At 24.5% G+C, this 27,924-nt stretch overlaps 1 protein-coding gene across 2 annotated transcripts in view; it reads left to right on the top strand.

Annotated features, from left to right (window-relative positions):
- The window catches only part of LOC129611029 (GTP-binding protein Di-Ras2), a 134,652-nt gene that overhangs the window by 73,303 nt on the left and 33,425 nt on the right, over nt 1-27,924 (top strand). For both annotated transcript variants that reach the window (XM_055523939.1, XM_055523938.1), the window contains exon 2: nt 14,664-16,143. In XM_055523939.1, coding sequence (XP_055379914.1) covers nt 15,982-16,143 — 162 coding nt within the window. In that variant the 5' untranslated portion in view covers nt 14,664-15,981. The remainder of the gene's footprint in view (nt 1-14,663; nt 16,144-27,924) is intronic.

Raw genomic sequence — 27,924 nt, 5'->3', positions numbered from 1 at the left:
ATTGGTTTTATAAACGGACCTATGGGTCGTTGTGTTACAATATTTTAAATTATAATTGTGTAAATATGCGGATAAAGATGTATAAATTATGAAGATGTATAAGTTTTCACTAAGGAATATTATATGTTCATTTAGTTACTATTTTCTGTAATGTATTTTGGTACTATATTCTCATAATAACTATCATCAGTTCCCACCTTAGTTTTTTGTTTAGCTTATCTTATATATTGTCAAATAGCTATAGTACTGAAATTACTAAATTGCTTAAATTTTTGCCCTGGTACGAGTATCTCGATATTTTCGAAAATTTTTTACATCGAACGAAAATTATCTCTTAAATACAATATCCTGAGACATTTAAAATAATAGTTTGGCATAAAAAAGAAGTCATTTGTCAATTGATCAAACGAAATAATTACATACTTTGTGATCCGATTATGGGAAAAATCAAAAATATAACAGTTGAAAAACTTTTCAATAACAAAACGAGAAAAAATAGAGTTGACCTTACTAACTCTATGATATCCGTACGAATTTGTTACCCTATGTGCGAATAAATATGCCATAACTGACTATGGGACAGACTATGACTTTAAGTTGCCGTATTATCATATTAATTTATGCGTAATTTCAGTACCCTTCGAAAAGCCGTTCGTACGGGTATAATGAATATTAGATTTGAATTACTGAATAAATTTACGAATTTGTTATATTGTGTATAAAAAATTTTGGAGAAATACAGACTCTAAAAAATCTAACCTAGATTAGGTTAGATTTTTTCTAATATTTTAATAATCTAATCTAATTTTCTAGGAGTAAGAAGAGTATTTTTATTAATGTAGCTACCTAAAACAATAAATGTTTATTATATTTTCCAATCGTTGATATTGCACGCTCTTTTTAAGAAAATTTTACTAAAATAATCCGATTTGATTTTAATTTGAAATTGTAAGAACATTAATTGATTTCGAAGTTATTTTATTTACAAATTATTACGAAATTTTGTTAATTAATTTTTTTTTTAACTGTAGATATATATAATGTGTCATGGGCTAGAAGCACTTTTCATTAGTAAGCAAAATAAGTAAGAAATTTAATTTGCTTCAAATGATACAAAATTTTCATTCATTTTCCAACTATGCCTGTATAATATAACAGAAATATTTATGTAGATATACATATGCATGTAGAGAACATTATTTTCATATATTATAAAGTACTTACTTCTCATGTTATATTATAATTTGTGTAACATCATCTATACCAATGTACCATTTCGTTATACATTAATATAATGTGCACGTTACATGTGTACAACATAAAATAAATTGGATTATGAAAGTAAAATTTATTTTAAGGGTAGTAACATAATATTCTGAATCTGAACCCAAAAATTTTATGGATCGCTGAACTAAATCTATATTAGATTTATACACAAATATTTTATGGGATCTTAGAAACTGTGTCATCTTTTATACTTGGAATGGATTGAAAATTTTTATATTGTATAATTCATTTGATATTTTTTTTAAATCAATAGGTTCTAATAGCATCCGATTTCAATAAAAATATTTCTAATAATATACATAATACTTTTTTATAACGCAGCTACATAAATGGCAAATGTTATTTTTAATTTTGTTATGTATAACAGTTATACATACAATTTACAAGAAAGATATTTTAATTCAGAATTTTAGTTCATGTCTAAAATGTGATTTTGCAACATATTGGTTTTGTTTGAAATTGAGAATTCAACGTTTACGAATTATATTTTCCATATAATCAACTAATTGGAGTTTTGTTATATACATAAAACGTGTATCTGTGCCGATAAAGTGTCATGTGTTCTAAAATTAAATGCTGTTAATGATAGCCTTGTTCTTAAATTCTCACGTTATTTACATTAGATTTTTATAAGTTATTGAAATTACTTTACTCACTACAACTCTATTTATTTTTACTTGAATTTTGTTGTTATTGCTATTGACAAATATAACATTTCTTATTAATACAATAGGGTGGAAAAATACTGCAGTAGTAATGTGGAAACACTTTTACAATACCAACAAGTAAAAGTACGGAAATGACCATATCTAATATCTTTTCTTGTCAAACCTTGAATTCTAAGCTACTACAATAACTTCTGTTGAAATATAGCTCAAAATTGTGTTAAATTAAATTGGCCAGAAATTATTTAAAGGATAATTATAGCAAATAAATTTTTTGAATCTTTAATTTTTCACTACATAAACCTAACGTCCTCAGCAGTACTTACGAACTTCGAATGATTTTTCTCACAAATTTATAATTAAAACTTCATGAGTAAGTTTATAGTATAAAATTAGAAATCATTTAGAATGGACAGATAACCCACTAATTGAAAGTCCAAATAACTTTTATTTAAAAAAAAAAAAATTATATTTTCAAAGGTATGGAAGGATTTAAAAAATTTCATGTTTTTTTTCCAGGGAATAATTAAATCTTTGGGGTATTTTACAAGGGTTTTTGAATATATTATTTTGAATATTAAGCAATATTTTATGGAATTTTATATTTACTTACAAAAAAAAATTGTATAGCTATACACAATAATAGTTGACCCCACAAAATTTAATTTCATCTCAATTATCAACTAACTTTAAATTTATCTCATCTTTTTTTACCTTTAGCAAATTCACAACAATAAACCAAAAAAAAAGAAGTGCTTAATTTGCTTTTTTAATTTTCTTTTTTTTTTTTTGACTCAGTGAAAAGGAGCCAAATTACTATATACTTGTATACCTAGATATGCAAATTATAATAAATGAAAGAAAAAATAAATTCGTTTTGATGTAGTATTTTTTAATATTATGTATGTAAACCCAAAGGCTTACTATGATAAGGTGTGTCTGTGAAATATTTTTACCAAATGATTGAAAATTCTAACATTAAATCCTCTTAATTATTAATTTAAAAGGAATTAAGTACCTATAGGTAAAATTGCCCAAAATTTTCTATAAAATTCGAAAATACTTGAGTGATTCCATTTTATATTACAAAATTAGCAGGATTAGATCTAAAATAACTCTCTTATTTTTATAATTAATAAGGATTTTAATTAAATTGCGTACAGACTGCTATGTTAATAGAATATTTTAGGAAAAAAATTTTGTGGAAAGAAATATTGAAACATATAGCTATTTGTTCTAAAACTTAAACTAAAATTCTTAAATTAATTACTTGAGTATAATAATTATTAAGATTTGTACAAGAAAACCCGGCATTTATTAATAAGATGCATCGAAATTGCAATTATTTTAAAGTGGATATTAGTCATATTAAAATATTAAATCTATTAGTCATATTAAATATTATCTGTTAGTCATATTAAAATTGTGTTCTAAAATTATATGAATCAAGTATAACGATTCAAAAATTTTATGTATTCTAGCTGAACATAAAAAAAGAAATTCGATCGATACTTTCGATCAGAATTAATATTTACAATATTAAATTATAATTACTAAAAAAATTGCATATCGCAAGGCTGAATTAACTAAAATGTGTATTTATAAGGAATTATTAAATTTTCATGATTGAAATTTTCGAAATATGTTCCATTTTTATCCACAAATCTTAAAATTCTGAAACAATGCGTTAATTTAATTAAAACAAAATAAACTTTTTTATGAAATGGCGTTATTCTGTAAACTCATTTTATATTAATAGAAATTTTAGATTTTCATTACTAGAATCTTGATATATGTCACATTAAAACTAAATTCAAATTGGTGTGCCCACAAATATGGGTTTACAAACAGTTTTAAATACATTTGATTATTTGAGTATATTTGGATTGGAACAAAGACCTTGTAAATTTCAAGTACATCAAATGAAGTAAGATTTGATTAACCTACGATAAAATATTTTTGTAAATTTCTAATATTGAAAACTCAATCTGGCAACAATCTTCATATTATTTTGTTTTCATTATTTTTCTTTTCTCTAATTTTTTCTTTATTGTTTATTCTTCTAAAGGATATTAGCATACAAGTGAATGAAAGAACAAAAAAAATACGAAAGAATATTTCTTTTTCTTTTATTTTTCTTTTCTTTCTGTTTTAGTTAGATTTGAAGTGATATAGAAAAACCACAGATTTTTTAACCATATTGAATTGCAAATTAAAGGTATGGTTCGGTTATAATATAACTTTGATTTAAAAAGAGAGAAAATAAAAAATAATCAGTTTATTTTAGTTGCTTATTCTTTCTTTTTTTATTATTTTGGTTTTGTTTGAATTTCTATTTTTTTGCTCCTTGGTTTAGAAAATTTAGTTATCCTCTATTTATATGAAAATGTGGTATAGTGAGAAGGAAAAAGTTATTTTCACTTTGATGTTTATTTAATGGAAAGGATTCACTGAATTGCAAAACAAAAAACAGTAAAATGAAATGAAATATTTGTACATATGTATATACATATTTGTATATACATAAAACCTGATGTATTTTTAAAGATACTGAAGCAAAAAGTCAAAAAAAAAATACAAGCAAGATAGTGATAACAAATAAAAGAAAAAATAGACAACTATAGAGTACGAAAGATAAATAACAAGATATAAAAGCAGAGATGGGTAGATCTGAAAAAAAATTGAGATAAAAAGAGAGAGACAAAGAATTAAACTAATTTTTTATTGAATTTTTTTTTTGCTATCTTACTTGTGCAATGGAGAAATTTTCTGCTCAACTTAATTTTTCTGGGTATATAGCTAAAAAAGAACCAAAATGATTAATTAACATAAATCCTTACATATACAAGCATAAGTACATAATATGCAAATACATACTCAGTTTGTATATGAAGTAGTGGTGTTGCCTTAACTTTTCTTTTATTAGGTAAAAATATGCTGTTAATTATTCCTGTTTGTGTGTTTTTAAATATTAATTTCTTCTGCTTCTGATAAATAACAGATAATAAAAATTGTTTACAGGTTAATCAAGCTATCAATTTTTATTCAAACTGATTTTACTGATTATTACATGATTTTTATAATTTGGTGAATTAATTAAAAAATTTTAGGAAGTTCCTTCGACCTCCGCATATTAAATTACACGAAATTAATTTTAAGTTTATTTTCTAAATATAAAATGATGAATTCCAAGAAATTAAGTAAATAAGGTACAGCTAATTAATTTATTATTAAAATGTTGTATATACTAAATAATGGTATGTAAAATAGATATAATTAATTTTAAAATTTAAATCTAGAGCAGTTTACGGTCTTAAAATGAAAACGACGTTCAGTATAATAATTATAATTAATTTTAGTGCTCAATATAATTATTGACCATTAATATATTAATTAACTCAATAAAACTTCAAGGGCACATTTTTACTAGACAAAAGGCTGATTATCATCATAATAATATACCGACACTTATTTTTATGGAAGTCCGATGAACTATGTTGGTTATGCAGATGAAAAATAATGTGATCAACTTTTTGCAAAATTTAATAGGACAATAATATGGTTAGGAGATTGAAATAAAATATTTATTGGGGCCAATGAACTTATGAACAAATTCCATATTCCTCCAAGTTTGTTTGTAGAAAAAAATAAATTAACTGTTAAAGAAGTAAGGTTTCCTTGCCAATTAAAAAATACCTTATCAATTTTTTGTGTTAGCTTAATTTACAATAAGATCTACTTATTTCAAAAAAATTTTTCGGTTTCTATATTGAAGAGCACGAAACTTTTGTAAACGAATGGAGAGATGGAAATGAGAGAAAACAATTGATTTTCAGATGAACTGACAGTACACTTTTACCAACATTTTTCAGAAAACTTATTACATAATAACATTTTTAATTAATATTTAGAGTCGTCATTGGAAATAAGACTGAATTTCCATTAAAAAACATTCTGTTTTCGAACAAATTGATAAAATGTTGTCTACCTTCCAGGAGCCGTGTTAAAATTCTAGCAATCCTTTAATAAGGGAATTAGTAGAATAGTAATGTAAGACAAATATAGGGTTAACTAATAGATATAGATACTTTAAAAATTTAATTTAAAAATAATCTAGACTTTATATATAGGAAAAAAATTTAGGGTATAAGTTTTTATTTTTAAGTATTTTATTAAAATTTTCAAAAGGTTTTTTCTTGCCGTTTTCCTTTAAATTAAAATGAATCAAAAAAATCTTAGTCTTAAGAAACAAAAATTACAAAGCTGTCAATACTAAAAATGTATGAACTCTTAAAATATTTGTACAATCTATCAATAAATAAATAAATAAATATATCGATTGCATTAATTTGTTTTTATATGTACCAAAAATATTTACTTTGTACACAATTTTTAAATTATACGAGCAGATTGTTATGCAGACGAAAAACTCTTACTCATTACAGAGTTGTTGGAAGTAGTGTGTAAATATAACTCAATTTTACATGCACAATGTACAACACAAAAATTATTTTCCGGAAAATACTTAAATTCATTACTTAACCAGTTCCTTTATGTATAATGTATTATTTACATTCGCCTTAAAAGTATAAAAGTATAAAAATTTTTTTTATTTGAACCAATAATGAGCTCATAATATTCATGGTAATAATAAAATTATGTATGACTATTAATTGAAATTTATTATGAAGGCAAAATACACTGTCCCTTTTGTGCACACGTAACATATTTATCCCATATGTAAACCTTTACAAATGCTCATATATTATTTTTATTTAAGTAAATTTTATATTATTCTTAATTTAAATATTATAAATTAAGGAAGATTTTTTTTTCTAATAAAAAAAAAAACAGGATAATACAAACCTCAATATAATATAGTTATCGGATGAACTTAACAAATAGCATTAAATCTTATTCTTTATTAATAATTTAAAGAAATATCTGAATAGCACTTAATCTTTAATGCTTAAATATAATAACATTGATTTAAAAAAGGATAATAAAGTACATAAAAATAAACTTTAATCCTTTACTCTATATAAACACAATACAAATAATGCTGAATCCTATATTCTATACAGGAAAATGTATTCCAACAAAAAAAAAATATGTAAAAAAATAAAAAGAAAATGAATTCATCTTATTTACATGACCTGATATCCTCCACATATAATTTATTGATATATGGAAATTGATAGAGAAGTATGTGTTTATGTGTACAGTTTGCATACATATAAATTTTTTTATTGCTTCTTAATTTCTATATAACTAGCCAGTTTATTTTTCTTCGTTCTTGTATTGTTATAAAATATAGAGCTGGTGATATACAAAAATATAAGAGAAGAAACTTAATAGTTATGACTCAATTATCCCTTTTCATTCTTTGGAATTTTATGTAACTTTGACTAAACTAAAGGAGAAATTCAATGAATGGGTACTTTTATTTATTTTTGAACTTGTATCTTCACATATATTTATACCTATATTTTATAAGCATAAAATTTACATACACATACAAGGCATTGAATATTATAGAGTAAAAAAGAAAAGTCTAGACAAGGATATTTTTTCGCATTAGAATCCCAAATAATCAAATCTTTATATTTGATTTTATTTCATTTGAACTTTTGTATTACTTATATTTTATATTTTGTACAGAGAGCTTGATTTGATGCCTTGTTAATTTTGATTCTATATTTGAAATTCTTAGTCTTTTTCAGAAATAATAATATCGAAATTGAATTCTCTTTCTTCAAAACACACTTCAATTTTTAAAGGTTAAAACAAATTGTAATTTTTTTCTTTTCTTTCACCATTTCAATAAGAAAATAATAAAGTCAGCCAAGTATAAGACAAGGTCCTATTTTTTATTATTTTGCATATTTTTATAACAAAAACAATGACGTTTTCAAGTTTTTTATTGTAAGTTTCAGAGGTCGTTTGGTTTTAATAAAGATTTTTTATTACGATAAAAATCTTTACTTACGCTAAAAAAAAAACAGATTTAATTTTTTTTAATGCAACATTTGTTGAAAACATTTTTGCGTAATGAAAAAATATGCTTATGGCATTCAATTAGGAAAATATAGATTTGTTAAATTAGAAAAACTCCCACACTGAAATTTCAAATATTCTGCATATTAAATACAAAAACTAGTTGGTAAATGTTCTTGTATATAAAATCACTTGTAATATTCCTGTTAAACGCATCGTTGTTAATTAGCTTAGCAATCTTTAAATTACAATTTAATAAAAATAGGTTTAAATAATTTAAAAGATTCCATAGTATTGTCATCGAAAATTTCGTCGCAATATAGGGTGCTAAAATTTTAAGATTTCTAACCATTTACATTCTAACCAACATTAATATAATTTTAATAAAATTCTTACTTTTTAGGCCTCAATTCACCATTTGTTCGATTGCGTCCTTCAATTTATTTTGGCAATTGTTAACAAAAACCTTAAATGCCCTACATAAAAAACTGATATTTAATAAATAAGGAAATTCAATAAATTTTCATCAAATATATGTATTGCCTTTTGTTACATTTTTCCCTTATTTCCTGAATGGTTTTCTTATCAGATTCAAGGATTTATAAAAACTATCCCAGAATTGATAAGATACACCGTAAAATAAATGCCGTGAACTTTTGAATATTTTTCTTTCATTTTCTTTTCCCAAATTGGTAGATTGCTCTCAATTTCAATCTTAATATTATTGTAAATGACTTGTATTTGATTGACGTTTCAATAGATATTTTAATACAATAAATTGTCAAATTTTGCCTAATAAAAATTTTTTTTTGAAAAATTTGTTGTCTATCTTTTTGTATATAGTATTGAAAATGTTTTTCTATATTCAAATTTACTGATAAAAATTTTTTTTGAAATTTAAGAAAAATCAATAAAATATTTTTAAAAGAAATGTTGTTCTTTAATAAAAATTAGTGAACGATTCATTTACAAGGGATTATATGAAAGCGTTTTGCAATCATATCAAATTCTTTCAGCTTATTCATATACCAAGCTGTCCAATCAATCTAGCTCAATTCTACATATCAAACCTTTGAAAATTGAAAACACATTAGATGCAGCAATTAGTTTTTAGCAACTGGAAAATTTTTTGTCAAATTTAGTATTTTTATCAAAATTACCATTTTACTTTATGCTTCTCAGTTTGCCAGTTGCTATGCATAGGAATTTTGTTAAGTTAAAGCATAAGTAAGGAAACAACTGCAAGTAACACTTTTTTTAAATTTCCATTTGCTGTTCTTCACAATTGTTTGCAACCACATGATATGGTAACAATGACAAAATGCTGTAGTTTTACATAAAATTTGTTCATTATGACAAGTTCCATAAAATGTTTTTAAAACTAAATAAAGCTCATCGTAAATCAAAGCAAAACAATGAAGTTGCTCTTATCGATAATCTATAAGTTAAGAATAAAATTATATAAGTTCAAATATAAATAATTTGAATGAATACAGTCTACATACTTACCGTGCTAAAACAATATTGCTATACATATACGTTTTATTATAAGTTGCCACAAATAACGTCAAATTATAATATAATAATATAATTAACAAGGATATTATAAATTTCAAAATTAATTAAATTTCAAATCGAATTTAATGCTTATCGATTTTAAAACTAAATATAATGCCTATATAAGCCCATAATGCAAATAAATTTTTCAATAATGTTTTAATTATTTCGGTTGAATAAATTATTATATATAGCTAGATCCTTTCATTATACAAAAATTAGATCAAGTTAGGTAATTATCTATGCTTTAAAATGTGGTAAAACATTTTTTTTTGTCAAATCAAATTTACCTCACAATTCATTACTATTAAAATCTATTTTGATATATTAAAATGTTGATGATACTTTTGACATTCAATTAAGATTGAATGATACAGATTTTAAAGTTAAATTCAATTAAAGTGTAAAATCAAATATATGCTATAGTATCCATATACAAATCCATATACAAGTGTAGATTACAAATTGACAAACGAAAACAAGTAACTACCATTTCTGTACTTATTAGAATGGGGTCTGTGCTAATGGCACTGAATAGCAGAATAAAATAAATTAAACAAATCCGTGCATAGTTAATATTTAAATATTAACTATGTACGAAGGTAACTTTAAATATTGAGCTTTACACGAAGTTAGTCATGTTTTTGAGTTCATGTTTTCATTTATAAGGAATTCCAGATCATTTTGAGAGGAAGCGAGAACTGCAAAGCAGTCAATGCGAAACTTCATTGCTCGCGTTACCAAATCGTTAGCAAGCTTTTACCCAAAATAGAACACTTATCTTAATGGAAATTTCTTCATGCAACTGCAGAACAGATGGATGACGTAATCAAAGGAACGAGTTAAAGGCAGAAAAATTCATTAAAAAAATTTTTCTCCTCGAACTGGACTCGAACCAGTGACCTACCGCTTTCCAGGCGGACGTTCAATAGTAGATTGTATGTAGCAATCAATGTAAACAAAACAAATACTTAGTAATCATGTGAATTGCAGTATAAGCAATGTAGAGAACATTTCGTCGGCAATTTCTTCATGCCTCTGTAGCTCAGTTGGTAGAGCGTCCGCCTAGAAAGCGGTAGGTCACTGGTTCGAGTCCAGTTCGAGGAGAAAAATTTTTTTAATGAATAATTTTTCTGCCTTTAACTCGTTCCTTTGATTACGTCATCCATCTGTTCTGCAGTTGCATGAAGAAATTTCCATTAAGATAAATTAGTAGTGTAATAAGCACATTCTTATTAATTTCTCAACTATGATGTTGTATTAGTAAAATTCATAATTTAATTAGTGCAATAGGCACAATCCTATAAATATATATGTTCTTGTTATTGTGTGTTTCAATAGTAGATTTTATGTAGCAATCAATGTAAACAAAACAAATACTTAGTAATCATGTGAATTGCAGTATAAGCAATGTAGAGAACATTTCGTCGGCAATTTCTTCATGCCTCTGTAGCTCAGTTGGTAGAGCGTCCGCCTAGAAAGCGGTAGGTCACTGGTTCGAGTCCAGTTCGAGGAGAAAAATTTTTTTAATGAATAATTTTTCTGCCTTTAACTCGTTCCTTTGATTACGTCATCCATCTGTTCTGCAGTTGCATGAAGAAATTTCCATTAAGATAAATTAGTAGTGTAATAAGCACATTCTTATTAATTTCTCAACTATGATATTGTATTAGTAAAATTCATAATAGAACACTTATTTTTTTATTAAAATTATTGTCCGAAAAGTTCTTTAATAACTGAATCGTGATTATAATCTTTTTTTGTATTTTGAAATTTGATTAAATGAAATTTGATCAAATCGCGGTCATGATATTTGTGTTTTTCTATAGTGATACTCTAAATTTCTGTTTCGATAAATTTCGAAAATTTTTGTTGTTTTCATTTGTAAAACATTAGTCTCCCCATTTAAACAAAATGGAACCCCTACACTTCCTCCCCTCTGTCTCAGTAGGTAATTCATAATATTCAATTCTGTTTTCTTTTTTGAATTTTGGATGAATTCTGCATTGCAACATTTACTACACGTGCCTTCCTTAATCTGAAATATATTCATTTATAAAATTCATTTATAAAATTTATTACTTGTTCATTTTTCGGTTTAAATGAATTTTGCTGGTTAAATGAGATTTAATTTGTGTTGTATCCAAAACATATTGGTATGTATGAATGCATTTTATCAAAAAAATGCAAGTTTAATAAAATTCAAAAGGGTTTAAAAATGGTAATCATATACGAGTAATAATATTTTCATTAGCATAATCAAATGTATCCAATCTTTAATTGTTCATTGCTATTAAATTATTATTGCCAATTAAATCAATCCATTTATCCTTTATACTAAAATGGGTCTTTGAAGTGGGAAACCATATTTATATCAAGATTTTGTGCCTTTTAGAAAAATTATAAAATCGTATATAATGTGCAGTATTTTTTACAATAACATTTTATACAGCACAAATATTATGCAATTGACTTTTTTCTCTTTTTTTTACAATATTATTAACGAAAGTTTACGTTTAAATTTATTCATTTAATTTTGGCAGTGATACGACCATAATCTACATATAGACAAACATACATACATATATTAATTTCATAAAATAGTGAAATATGTAAATGACTAAATAGTTGATTAGAATTGATGAGTGTAATTGACATATTTTTAAAATTTAAATTCTACTAAATTATTATATCAAGGACATCAAATTTTTGGAGAATGAATTAAATGAAAATGTTTTAGTTTATTATGATCACAGTATTTTTGTTAATAATTAATTGTCAATTTTTCAAGTTAGATTTTCATTAAAATATTCAAGGTAGACAAAATGACAATATTACGTGTTGAGGTAAAAAAAAATTTGCAAAAATTTGTTCATATATTAATCAAATTTTGACAGAGACCGGTTACAAATGTATGTTTAGCCTAATAAGAATTTATAAAACTGCAAACGCAAATTGTAAAAATGTTAAAACAATTTCATTTAAAATTGGAAGTTGAGATATAGTACAGTGAGATTTTTGAATTTATAAATGAAGCGTAAAACTCATTTCTCGAATTCATACAGTTTTTACAAATATGCGTGCCTTATACTAAATCTGAATTTTAAGAATTTTAATAAGCTGCAAAAACATAAAACGCACTTTTAAAAGTATTCTAATACGTATTCAGTTTTCTTAAATTTTCTAATACAAGATACTTAAAATGTTCTGCAACTGAAATATAAATTTTGAGCTGTAGGGGATCTCTTTGTGCAATACTCTTTTTAAATGCAGTAAATGTTAATTAATTACATTCGTAATTTTTTTTTTGTATTGCAAAAATAAATTTATGTTAAAATTTTCATTCATTCTGTAGTGTTAGTACGGAAATTTCTTTAATTTCATTTAAAATTTCAAGGAAATTCTTAAAAATATTTTATATAATGACTAATAGTGGTTTACAGTATTTATGTCTGTTGCTTCATGATTTTAATTTATAATAATTCTAATATTTTTTTTTCTTTCCTCTATAAAACTTAACACCATATTTGTTTTTTAGTTTTAAATTTACTTGTTCGCCTTATCCTTGTAAATTTTTTAACTTAACTATATTTAAAAAAAATTATTCATCTGGTGCGAAATAAGTGGATTAAAACTGATGTAGATCAAAGTATACTTACGGGATATGTAAGTTATATTTTCAATTTTTAGTGTTATAGTTAAGTTTGTAGTATGCACATAAAAATTTTCGCCTCGATATATGCAATTTTTATAAATTTATGATACTAGTTATAAGTCTTTAAAAAACACTTTAAATGGTTTAAAAAAAACTTAGTATTAATTAAGTTTACAATTATTTTTGCTCGGGAAACTTGGTATACTAATTTTTGTATAACTTTTCATACGAGTCGATCCATTCTTTTTCCTTAAATAAAGTAAGTCTGGATTTTTAGTTCCGCAATGCTGTCGAAACCAATTTTTATGCTATTCGAATGTGGCACCTATTACACCGTTAAATAACATTAATCACGTACGCATTATCTTTATTTTCGACTTACGATTGTAAGAGGTGGTGTATTAAGAAAACTTATTGAAATGGAACTACATATTTCTCTCATTTTAATTTTATAGATCATATTTTAAATTTTTAATTATTGAAATCGTTTTTTTACTAAAAAAATATCATTCTGCTACCTTTAAAAAAAATAAATTTAATTGATTTCTACAATGGTTTTGTTAAGTAAGAGTCTCGAGAAATATAATTTTATTTTGATCTGCTGCATCAAGAACAAAAATATTTTCTATATTGTAAATAAAAGTAATTTTTATAAAACAATATATTGAAAATATTGAACAAACTTGCAATTATAATTATGAATTTAATCCACTTGGGGCTAACAAACATTTTGCAGTAATTTCAAAATGAAAAACTTTTTATGTATATGTGTACATATTTGCAATCGAATTATCTTTGAACACATATTAAATTCTTAACACGTATTACTCTTATTATATGTATGTGAGATTATAAGTGTAAATAAAAATTTGTAATTCGATGCTTAGCAAATATTGTATTAGGTGTTCAGTTTTAATTTGACAAATTTTTTGGATGAAAATTTGCTAAAGAAATGAATGTTCGAGTAATAAATTTATGTTAATTAAGTGCTGAGGAAATTTGTATTAAAATTTGAAAAAATTAGTTTGTACGTCCTCTTATAAACCAAAATAAAATAATTTAAAAAACATAATTTACTTTCACTATACCGCATTAGTAGATTTGTTTGAAATCAACACTTTATAATGTGGCAATTCTTCTATCTATATCAATATTACTATCCCTATAAAATAATAAAGGGCTTTATAGAATTTTAGTATCCTATTACAAATTAGATTTAAATACGTAATTTTTATATATTTTGCATATAACCAGCTTTAGGACGCTTCACTATTGAGTCAAATCAAATATACCCTCACACTATAAAAACTTCTTTTATAATATTTTAAATCTCTTTAAATTAGACACTTTGTCTACATTTATATATGTATATAAAGGAATAGTTTGTATAGGTACAAACATGTACATATACAATACATACATCCATACATATATGCATATTTCCCTTTCTGTATCATTGGATAATACATTAACCTATTTTTGAAATTTCTTTCTCTTTCCAGATTGTTTTTACTCTTAATTATAAAAGAGGATATGGCACGAAACTGCGATTAAAAAGTTACAGTATTATACAGTGGATAAAAAATGCTTAACGATTTAAAGTGAATGAAAAACAAAAAAACAGGATATATTTATATATATACATATATTTTGAATTCAACTCAACACTGGCTATATACATTGATACAAATATAAATAATATTGAAATCTATTTCATGTTCAACGTTATTAGTAAAACAAAAACCTATAAATATTCAACTAATTGCAATATGCTTTCAATGAAATTAAATGAAAAACTATACTACTTGCTTTCTAAACATTTACTATACAAAATACAATCATAGTTTTTTCTGATTCAGAATTTTAACAACACTATTGAGTAACATTTAAGTGTTTTTAGCATTTATCTATAATATTAAAACAATAAAAATCTTCAAATAAAAATTTTAAATTGGATTTTTAATTTCTATAAGAACGCAACACTTTATATACTCCAAAATCGAATTCTATTAATGCAACGGCTTTGAAAATATTATAAATCAACTATAGCACAAAACCACTAATGGAATAATTTTTAAACTTTCATGCGGTATAATATAATATAATCATTGTGAGGTGGAGTAATTCAATTATACAAGAAATGTGTAAATATGAAAAAAGCATCAATCGGAAGAAATTAAATTTACTTAAGTACGACACTTAAAAGAGGAGCAAAATCAACGGAAAGGCAACAACATCAGAAAAACTATAATTATAATAAAAAACGCAGAAAAATTATAATAAATTTTAAAAGTTTAAACACCTGCTGCTATCCTGTTGATATTTCTAATTGTAGAGCCAACTTTTCACTATTATACAAATGCATATAAATTGGTATTAAAAATTTTATTTAAGAAACAACTAAAAGCAAATAAAACAAAATTATAAGAAGATAGAAAAAGAAGTATTTATTATCAAATTCATAAGAAAATAAGAAAGAAATAACAATATAATCCGGCACAGAATCGCTTGTTTTTTTCTAAATTTACACACAAACAAACAACAAGAAAAGAAAAACGTTAGATTTGTTAGTGTCGAGTATTAATAATTTTTTTTCTGTTTTATACGTTTTTCTTTTTATAATAGTCTTGATGTTTTCGCTGTCTGGTTTCTGGTGGATTATCCTTTAAAATTATATAAATAATTTTTTTATTGCACTCATACAGACACGTAAAACTGAAAGATAATTTCAAAATATATAAAATAGATATAGATATATATAGATATAACAGTTTATATCAAAATCTATATATATATATATAAATATTATAAGAAAATAATATGGCCGATGAGCGTATCCGGTTAGTAATATTAGGTGGGGCAGGTGTTGGTAAAAGTTGTATAGTTAAACGTTTTCTAACAAAAACCTATACGGATAAATATCGAGCAACTGTAGAAGATTTATACAATCGGGAATATGATTTGGGAACTGTAACACTTAAGGTAAGTCAAAATTAATTTTTTTTTAATTAAATAAATATTTCAAAAATTCTGAGAATTTTGAGGTATAAATTTTTGGTAAAATATAACAATAGTTCTGTTTAGATTCAAAAAGTAGCTAAACCAAATTTGTGTGCTGCTATTGAATTACAAATTTGACTTCTCTTTACCCTGTTAATATTGCGAATACAGTAGACGAACTGAATTTTCCGAATAAAAATATGATTTGTAATTTTCAACAAACTAGGTAAACAGTACGGCGTCGATGTGATCTCAGCAACAAGAAGTGGCATTTTTTTGTAATTTCTTTATTCTTGATCAATTTTTATTTCAAAGAAGGGCCCAAAAAATAAAATTTTTTACAATAAGTTAAACTGTTATATTTTTTAACCAAAACCACAACCTTTTAAATTTACTTCATTACAAGCTCAACTTTACTCACAATATTTATACATTTTTGAATTTAACAAAATTTCAAAAATTATTGTAAATGGCAAGAATTTAAGCAAAGACAAAACGAAAATTGTCAGGAATAAAACTCATTCTACCGACGAATAAAAAAAAGCGTAGTACAAATAATTTTCTTGACCTACAGATTTTAATACACAGCGTATAACATTCCAATGCAACAGATAGCTATGCACATACTCTTACATTCAGAAATTGTGAGATTAAAAAAATATGAAGCAACTCACCTTTTAATTGGAAAAATAAATGAAAAAATTAATTTACGAAAGCAATTTCACTGCAGTACAAAACTATACAAAGAAAAAAGAACAACATTTTATTATGATTTTCTGAGAAAAATATCCCTTAATCTTCTGCTTAATACAAAAATGCCACTCAACCAACTCAATATTTGTTTTTTTTTTTTCTCTGCTTTAAATTAATTTTCTGCTTTCACCCGTATAATAGTACAACTATTATAATAAATACAAGTCACCATGTCATCATTTTCTGCTAACCTTAATTACTCTCTAAACTATTTTGCTTCATCATTCATTTTAGTATGCCAGCCAATATTGACCAGTCATCGTTAGTTTTTCAATTTTTGTGTTTATATGTTTGATTTTTTTTTCGTTATAAAAAAAACCGGAAGCCAAATCAAAAATAGAATTGGTTTTTGTCTTATAACGAAATATTACAAGATTGGAGCTTCAAACTAAATTAAATTCTGTGTAGATAGTTGATAGTAATATAAATTTATCAAGCTCGAGAAGTTTAGGTATGAACTCATCGAACAAAAACATTTAATTTTTGTTTTGCAATGTCAGATATTTTTCAGAAGTACTTTCAATACATTGGCTTCTTATATAATGGCTTTGATACTAGAAAATCTGTAGAAGACAATTATTTTTCTCATCCTGATCCTGATGAATGTTCAGTCTTGTTAAATTCTCAAGGAAAATACAAGATTATTTCAATATTTTGCAAATACTTTAAAAAATTTAAGTTCTGTTTACGGACATACTTGCATGGTTGCACGGCCCCTGAAACGTGCGCTTAAAAAATGCTTAATCTATTTGAAATAATTCATGTAATTGCTCTTCATTATTTAAAAATTTCTCTGCAACTGTTCTCTGAGTTTCAAATATTTACCTTTTGAACACTTTTAAGAATGTTTAAAAGTAACGATTATTTAATCGAACGATTATTTAACTGAAAAGTTGAGATAAAAGTTTGATCCCAAATTAGATGTTTCTCTCTCGAATTGCCAGATAGTGTAAAAATTTGTAAATTATAGATTTACAATATTCCGGTGACAGTGTATCTCGACCCATTGTATTAGGATCTATTGTGCACAGCCAACTAAATATTCAACATGACGACAACAGTACTCCCTTGATACATTTATCATCAAATAACTCGAGCACATTGTAAGGGGAAATTCCCGAAAATACTCCGCTACCAAGACGAAGCCACCCAGAAATTATACATGTAGACAATATATCGTTAGATAGCAATTAGACAAGATTTATTTAAAAATGGAAAATAAAATTAGTCTTATGACTTAATTATTGCTAATTAAGTAATAAGAACTTAATTAGTCAAAAATACCAAGTATTAATTTTATCAAAATGTGGCACTTAATTAAGAATATTAATTTCCTTTTTCTACAAGATTTTTCGTAATTTTATTGGTTCGCGGAAAATTTTTATATGCACAAAGTGCGAGTTCTGTTTGAATGAGAGCATAAATTACATTTTTTTTCCAATAGAAGCGAATTAGCATTTCTATATCTTCTCTTTGCACATTGTTTTTTATCTTTCCTATGGAGAAATTAGAAAATATGAGTTGACTAGAAAAAAATCTTTTGTAAAAATTAACTTAAGTACTTACTTTTACAGTTACTTAAATATTCATAAAGGATTATGAGAGCTTTTATGTACTAATTTTTTTTATTTAATGATTTATAGTGTCTTCGTCAACTCAGATGCACGTAACACGTTGACATATTTTATGTACCTACATTAAACTAAAAATAAGTATCATTTATGATAGTGGAAAGCATTTTTTTTGTTGACGTTTTATTTTTAGCACTTTTCCAAAAAAAACTATAAAAAAAATTACTTATTAGTTGCACTGACTCCATCCTTCCGGCTGCCTGTCCTTCTGTCAGCGTGTCTGTTTGCAAAACTTCTATACCCTTGAAAATGGAAAGCCGAAATTTTGTACATAAACTGGTCTTTTCTAAAAACTTACTTAGAAGAAAATTTTTATTTATACCTCCCCCCTCCCTCTAAAAGTAGCCTCCAAAAATTTGAAAATTCTAATTTCATTACTATTTATTGCAATATTTTTTAAATTCTGTATAGCAGAAAAGTAGAAATTTGAATTTTTTGGCACATTATATTTCTGAAACTGAAAACTTTTCCAAATTTCTATAAATGCAGAACGCTAACAGATTCACCGCGCTATCAAAAAAAATAATTATTTTTCTTAACTAACTTGCTTAACCGTTGAATACAACCAAAATGTTAATGCCTCTCTCAAATTTTTTATTGTGATCATCCTAAATGTATGCAAGAGTTTCATATAAAACTGCAATTTGGCTTACAAGCAATATTTTAACATTTTGAAGGGAAAAATGCTTTCTTGCAAACTATTGGTTTGACCCAACTTTATTTCTATATACGTTTACATTTTTAACCTTCTTTTTTTTCTCTCTTTATTACATTTGCATATGTGTTAAGTTACAAGGATAATAAACAATATGGTTTTAAGTGCAATATGTAAACATACCAACATTGATAACGGAACATATGTACATTTTGCCTACTTTCTCATATATTTTCTAAACTTTATTCTGTTTTCTATGTATACATACTATACTCATAAAGAAAAACTTAAAAGTATAACAAGTTATTACAAAAGGTAAATTGAATCAAGTGCATTGATAAAAAAAAATGTAGGTAAAAGGATTTAAAAAGACTATCTTAAAGAAAAATAAAAAGATAAAAGAAAAGAATCTATCTTGCAATATTATAAGAGGATGTATTTCAAGCAAATAAAGAGAAAATTGATTAAATAAGGCAGAGAATTAGAAAAGTATTCTCTGATCATTGAACATAACAAATATTCATGAACATAAACACTCACATATTTAATATTATAGTAAAAAAAAAACTTAAGGAAAACAAAATTTTATTAAAGACTATTGAAAAAACAATAAAATGGCGCAGGAAAAATTCATTTAGTTTTAATTTATTTTTTCGATTTAATTTTAAGCTTGCACGATTAAATTGAAATCTTTTTGCATATACTTATTGTGTTTTTATATTGAACACCATTCTGAAAAGTTTTAAAAATATTTTTCTCATATTTCTCCTGTATCACTTTATATAGCATATTTTTAAACTAAAAACTGAAATGCGTAAAATTTGAATACGATACTTTAAGATTTTTTTAACAGTCGTCCTTTATTAAAATTTTTAAAGTTTTTTTATATGAAAAGTTGTTGGCTACATTTGAGTACTTACACAAAATGGCGATTATCTTATCCGTTACCCTTCTTGTGTTTGAATATTTCAACATTCCGAAATTAAACTTAGAAAATATCTATAATTCTTGGCTCATAACTTGGAATCTATAATTGAGACTTATAATTGTTTGAATAATTAATAAGTCTCAATTGGAGACTCGACATATTAATATCTAATAAATTAGTATAATTAATATTCATTAATTGCGTGACTAAATACATAATTGTTAAGAAGATTTTTCTTGATTATTCTATTTTTTATGAACTTTTATCCAGTATCCTAAACATAAATATTTTTATGGGTATGAATTATTTTTAAATTATTAGAGCACACTATAACTTCTTATTTTATCTTGAAAATTAACACTTTAGCATAATTTATGGTAGTATGTTAAACATAAAGTTTCCATTATCCTACATTATGTACAATTTAAAAAAATATAATATTTAAAAAAATATAATAATTTGTATGCAAAATACAGTTAATCTTTTACTCATATAGATGAATAAATTATTAAATTTTCTGTATAAATTAATTAGTTAATAACTGAAATTGGCATATAAATTTGATATTAAATGCTTTACAATTTCACATATGAGTTGCTTTGAAAATAATAGAAAAATCAGAAAATATCTATGATAAATTAACAAAAATCCCAATTTATTATATATAAGGTGAACAATACAAGTACATGCATTATTAATATAAGAAATTCTTGTAGTATTACCCTACAATATTTATTCAACCACACTTAATATATTTTAGATATTTCTTAAAGTAATATTGAAATTTCTATCTACTTTAAAATTTTATTCATAGCCATTGTACGAGACTGTTTAAATGTTGATAAAATTGAAAATGAAATTCAAAATTGTTTCACCAGAAGGACGAAATCTTAAACACACCAACAAAATAAAGACTTTGTATTTGTCCTTTTTTTCTTTTTTTGTTTGTGAAGTTTACCAAGAGAGAAATAATAATATAAATATATGTGGGAGAATGGATGGGGCTTTTAGGATATTTTTATTTCAAGGTAACAGTAAGATTTTCTTTTTTTTTTTTAAATAAAATGGATAGGTCCGTATAAAAACTCCAAAAAAAAAAAATATAAAAATCTTTATTTATCTTTTGAATATTAAATTACTTTTTTTTTCTGTTTTGCTTTTAAGAAATCAATAGGAAAACTTTATATTAAAAAAATCTCATGCATATACCTCAAGAGTTTTAGTTTTGAAACCTTTTGAATTTTGAAGTGCTTCAATAGGCCAAAAAAAATTTGGCCTTTTATGTTCACATTAAATTTATGACTTTTTGTATTGAGCTTTTGTTTATAATTCTAAAGAAATAAAGCAATAATAAAAAATTTTGTATGTTCCTGAGTAAGACTTTTATTGAATTTTAATTTTATAATTTTTTTTTTTTTGTTAAAAAATTTCTTGTGAAAATGTAGGAATTAAAATTAAGAAGAAAGCCTATTCAAATCTTTTTATACAAATTGTAAATTAACATTAAAAAAATTTAGTTTTATTTACTAGAGTGTAAAACATTTTTAATGATTTTAATCAATATAATTGAACCAAGGAATTTCTGCCAACATTTTTAGCTCTCTTATGTAGGTATTTTTATAACATTGCATAAAATACAATGAAGATTTATTATCCTTATTTAACATCATCATCTGCTTTTATTTATTACTGTAACGGGCAAATTACAAGACATAGTAATTATTTAATATCATTAAATAAGTCAACAACAAATATGTTATAATAATGAAAAACCCGCAGATAACAAAATGTCCTTTTTGATAGTACACTCTATAAACGAAAAATCTATTAAATTAATTTGATTAAAATTATTCTCTAAGAATTAATTATAGTAGAAATTCAATATAAAATTTTGATGATTTTTAGAAAAAATACTGTAGCACTTAAAATTTCATTCAAGTGTTATAGTAGTAATGAAAAATATCCGGTTCAAAAATCCAGCAACTTGATTATTATTATTAAAAATAAATTTCTACTCAACTCTAAATTTCTATGTTTAATTTTCAATATAACATTTCTGTTGGATTAAAATTCAAGCTCGTGGTGAATTTAAAATCAGTTAAACTTATTAAATTGATTTCAATTAGAATTTCTACGATTGTATAAAAATGTAGTCTATGTTGCGATAACTTTAATAATATATTTTTTTCAAAACGAAAGTGAAACACTTGTGTCGCTATCCTGCAAAAAAAAATGCTTATGCCAATAGAAAATTTTTATAATAGAATTTCTTTTTATGTGGAAAATAGGTTTTTCATCACCATAGAAAATTAGCAAAAAAAAAATTATTTTTATTTTCTTTTTTCTTATTTCTTTTATTACATTTATAGTATTATCTGAATTTTATAGCGTCTAAAATTGATTCATTTAAATTCAAATTAGGACTCAGCATAAAATAAATATTAAGTTCTTTACAGAAAAGTCATCGCAAAACTTTTTTTCGAGGTCTTTAAGTTTTGCCTTTCGTTGAAAAACAAGATTTTAGTTTAAATACTCTTATATTTTTTAGTATTGATAATACAATATCGTACATATAGCATTCTTGAATTCAATTTAGAAGAGGATTTCAAGATATTGTATCGTTCCAACGTCAAACTAATTTGTCGGCTTATTTTGAGATACAAAAGTTGTGATCTGATATAGTGGAATAGATATTTCTTCACCAACTGAAGTATTTATTAAAAATTACTGTAGTATAGCGCAATACGAGATTTAAAATTTTATTAATTTTAACAGTATGATTCAAGCAAAAGTTAAATTTTAGCAATAATAACTTACATTATTTAAATTATTTTTTATTTAAATACCAAAATATTTCAAAGATTGCATACATTTAGGATGAAGCAAAAAAGAAAAATAATAAATTAATAGAGACGTTAAAATAGTACTCGAATTCAAGAGTCAATTGCGTGAGTTAAGAAAAATAATTGTATATTTTGATGGAATGGCATTTCGCGTTAGCCTTTTGCAATTAGCGAAATTAGGAAAATTTGGAATTAAGAGTTTCGGGAATACAAGTTGTCAAAAATTCTGATGTTGCAAGTTTTGTGAGGCGATAACTTAAAAGGGAGTAGAAGTGAAAGCAATGTTTGTTTTAACGAAATAAACTATTTATTAATATTTATTTAATTTTTGGGTTCCTGCAACCTTTCGTATAGAAGGAAAACGAAGTATAGAAGGCAAACAGTATTAGAATTAACAAGGATGTGAAAATTCCTTATATATACTTAATTAATGTATAGTAGAATTACATGTCTAATTTTAAATATTCTTAATATAGAAAACTTTAATAATTAATGTCTACATGGGTGTAAAAATAAATCAAGTTTGAATTCTTAATTAGGAATTTTACTTAAATGTCTAGGAAAAACAAAAAAGTCCAGAATAAAATAATAAAATGTATATTAAAATATGGGTACCATATAAAACACTTTTATTTAATTTTATTTCACATATAGAAGAATAAGATTTTGACCTTTTCTTCTTAAATATCTTGTTTTATTTTTAAACAAAAGATTTTTATTAAATTATAACATTAATGAAAATACATATTATGTGCATTAAAATGTGTAGACTTACAACTACCTTGTTATGTGGATAATATACAAAAGATACTTTCTGTTAGAGAAACATTTTAAATACGTTTTCCTTAAAAAAATTTACATTATAATCTTTGATATGTGCCTGTTTCTCTGTTCAATTCTTAAAACAGTTGTGTTTTATATTATTTTTAGAATACCAAGTATTTCTTAAAATACTGCTGCTATAGACGGCTTTTTTAATTTTAGGTAATTCTTCTAAACAATATCAAGCTGTTCAGAATTCATTAGCTTTATTTCCTGAAAAAAATGATTAGATTTCTTTTCTTTGAATTTTCATTAAAGCTTTTGATAAAATAAGTGATTAAATTGTTGTTTATAGTATAAATGTCGTATGAAGAAATCATGTCCTCAATTTCTTGAGATTTTCAGAAAATGTTGCAATTTTTCAAATTCCGCTTCCAACTTTAAAAAAATTTTATATTCGCAAGGAATAATGAGATTTATAATACAGAAAATTTGACTTTTAAGAATGTTGTATGAAGAAAAATTATACATAAAATCGCTTACTATAATTTTTTATTCTCGTTTTGGCAATCCTTATCATTGCTCAAACATATGATTGGTTGTAAAAATGTCGAAAGAATTTACTTAATTTTTAAAAGATGTGGCCGAAAAATTGATAGAAACTCAAAATTGCAAAGGTAGTACTGAAATAATAATTAATAATTTTATTAATAATCATTAGTCAATTTCAAACATTTCCTTAAATTTTGCTATTATTTCAACCAACAGAGAAAGTGGTCCTTTAGCTTGCTGTATTTAAATTAAAAATATTTTCTCTCTTGTTAGTCAGTTGTCCCATTTTCATTCCCAGTGTCTATAATGGAATTTTTTTTTATTCGATTTTAAGGAGAAGTAAAAATTATTATTTTTTACATTCCAATATTTTAAAATTTAATTAAAATACTTATTAATTCAATTTTTTCACTTCAAATTTAATTTAATTTCTGATTTAACAAGGTACATAGTTTTATTTAGTATAGCAACAATTAATTGCCACCTCACTTATTCTCAAAACTTAAAAACTATACATACGATAATAACAGAATCAATTTTAAAAAATTGAATTTGAATTTCAGATTCTGAACCCTAAAAGGTTATTATCATATTTTCGTTTTGAATTTTTTTTTCGGAAATCTGTTAAAAATATCGAGATGGTAAATTAATATTTGAATTATAAATTGTAACAAGTACCATTGGAAAAACTATGCAATTAATTTTTAATTATATCTAAAATTTTTACAAAATTAATATTAAAAAAATTAAAAACAAATTGTTTTCAATTTCAAGGATTTTCCTTCCACTTAAATTAGAAAAGGCTTCCATTCCTTTTTTAATTGTTTATATTTATTTTTAATTTAAATCTCAATTAAAACATTATAATTCTTGGAATACAAAAAATTATAAACAAAATGAATACCGTTAAAATGTTTAAAAGAAATCGAATAATTTTGTTTTTTCATATTTTTGGGATATTGCCATATATTGAAATTTTCGGATACGAAAATAAGGCAACAATTTTGTGTATTAGATAAAATAAATGAGCAAACCCAAATCCACCATTTGCTTTGCTTAAAAAAATAAATTTACAAGACTTATAATTCAAGCACTACTATTCTTAACAAAAAATTACAAATGTTTTAGACATATCAAAAATTTGAAATAAGAGAATCTGAAATTATAAATTTCATCAAATTTATGATGAAAGCATTTATGATGAAACAATAGAGAAAATTAGATTCAGTTAGAATGAAATTGAAGTAGTTTCTTTCAATAAGTTATGTTAGTGGTAATCCAATATATGAATCGGCAAAAATAATAGCAACATTTTATTTGTGAAGGCAAAATGCATTTACGAGTTACGTATGTATATGTATATAACTTATTAAATACTAAACTTCTCAAACAAAACGTTTTTTAGAAACTTTTATAAGGAGCAAGTTTTTTCTATATTCATATTTCGGTACATACCTTTTACAGCATTTATTGTAAATCGCCAACAGTCAAAGCTGTCATCGCATTTGGTAGACATAGTATTGAGAAAAGTACAACTTCTTATTTGTAAAATTTATCTTTCCATTAAATATTACTTGAACATTATAACCGCAAGTTTAGCTGTAAAATAAGTCCTTTACATTTATATATGTGCATATTAAAGTTTCAACGTAGATAGAACGTGGTGCGAATTATGCAATAATTCTTTTATTGAAAATAGTTAAAATACGAATTTAGTTTATTGCGTTTTTTTATTACAATATGAACTTCAATTGTTGCAAATTTATTTTTTGCCTGGTATTAACTCTTTTATGTCTACATCACATACAAAAACTTATTTTCAAAGCTGCTGGTTTGCTAAAGTTTAATATAATTTTTTCAATTGAATTTATCGTTGTAAAATAATCATAGTGTGTAATTTATCATTTTTCGAAGCTGTGCTCCTCCAAATTTGAAAATACCTTGGAGTAACAAAAGGGTTAATACTTAAACGAGCATTAAATTAAAAATATTTAATTGCAAAGCACTTGTATACTCGTAAAATGTGTTAGGTAAATATTTGCCATTATCTATTTTCCACATATTAGTAAATAAAAATAGTTGGGTGAATTTATTTTGCTCACTTTAATATTTGCCCACTAAAAATTCTGTAAAACAGTGTTAATTAATTAAAAATTTTGAAAAACCAAAATCTCTTTGCTCTTTTGTTTGTTTTTTGTATTAATTTTTTTTTATTTTTCTTTGCTTTAGCTTTAATGTAAAATCAAAATAACAATTGTAATACAACCAGTAACAATTGTTTAAATTTTTTGGATTAAAAAAAATTTGTGGAAAAAAAAAATTTTAAGTACAGGCAAAAATTTCAATTAAAAGGAGGTTTTGTACTTGCTCAGGAAGAAAAAATTATTTTTTATAAAAAAATATTGAGATAAAAAAGCAAATTTGAAAAAAAAGTAAAATTTGCATCAAAAGAATTAAAAAAGTAGCAGAAATGTAAGCATTGCTTTTTTTACGTAATGAGTTTGTGTTACCCTTTAATAATTATGAATGTTAATTATATTCATTCAAGGATTTCTTTTTATGGTCAGGAATACTTTTATTTGCCCATACTCAAAAAATAAAGTTAATAGAACCCAAACACAAAACGTAATAATGAAAAATTTGTTTACAGCGAATGTTGTACTTAACACTGGAAAACGCAGCTCTATTAAAAACTTATTCCTCAGTTGACGGAGTAAAATTTAAGAAAACCCAGCTACTCCATCCTGGCAACTCAAAAATTGTATAGAAGATAGAATATTTTCTAAAATTTTTAAAGTATTAGTATGACTGGCAGTGTAACTATGTTTTTCTAATTATGAAAATATTCATCTAATACAATTTTTCAATTCATAGAGGAGGCTATTGCAGCAAAAAATATTTATTAATAAATGGCTATTTCTGACCTTTAAATAAATTTCTTGATACGTAATCATTAGCATACATCTGCCACTATAGTGTATCAAGATTTTAATAAAATAGGATCGATATAGGGTCTCCTCTATTTTTAAGTATTTATAATATTATTTTAAAATCTTACTAACATTAGTAAGGTTAAAGTTTTCGTTATACTTCACAAGTTTACGAAATGGTCAAAATTCTGAAGTCTAAATGTTTCAACAACCCAACTTAAATATACTCGTACAATATAAAATTTCTATTTTTAGCATTTTTCCAAAAAAAGTGCTTAATAGTTTCACTCTGTCCGTTCATCCGTCCGTCCGTGGACGCGTTTACAAAACTTCTACATGCTTGAAGGTATAGAGAAGATAGAAACTTATTTCCGTAACTCCGTATTTTTAATTATCTCTTCCTTCTAAAAGTTATAGCCCTTCAAAGACCTAAAAATGCCATTTTTTAACTTCTTATTTCAAAGAAACCATAAGCATTTTTCAAATTTCGATAAAAATTTATTTTTTTCATTGTAAAAAGGTAGTGTCGGGCTTTTTCTACCGCAGTACAACATAATTTAATATTACAAAAGTAAAATGACTGCTAAAACTAACCGTTAACTAAAACCCGCACTTTCTTCGAAGTTTTTATATAGTTTTTCTTCTAAACCGTAAGTTGTAGGGGTCTGAAATTTTAGCAACTTTTAGATATTACTAAATAATTAATTTC

The sequence above is a fragment of the Condylostylus longicornis genome, unplaced genomic scaffold (genome assembly GCF_029603195.1).
Source record: "Condylostylus longicornis isolate FDR11 unplaced genomic scaffold, ASM2960319v2 ptg000048l, whole genome shotgun sequence".
NCBI classification, from domain to species: Eukaryota; Metazoa; Arthropoda; class Insecta; order Diptera; family Dolichopodidae; genus Condylostylus; species Condylostylus longicornis.
The sequence above is the reverse complement of the archived record's forward strand: the minus strand, read 5'-3'. Positions and strand labels throughout refer to the sequence as shown.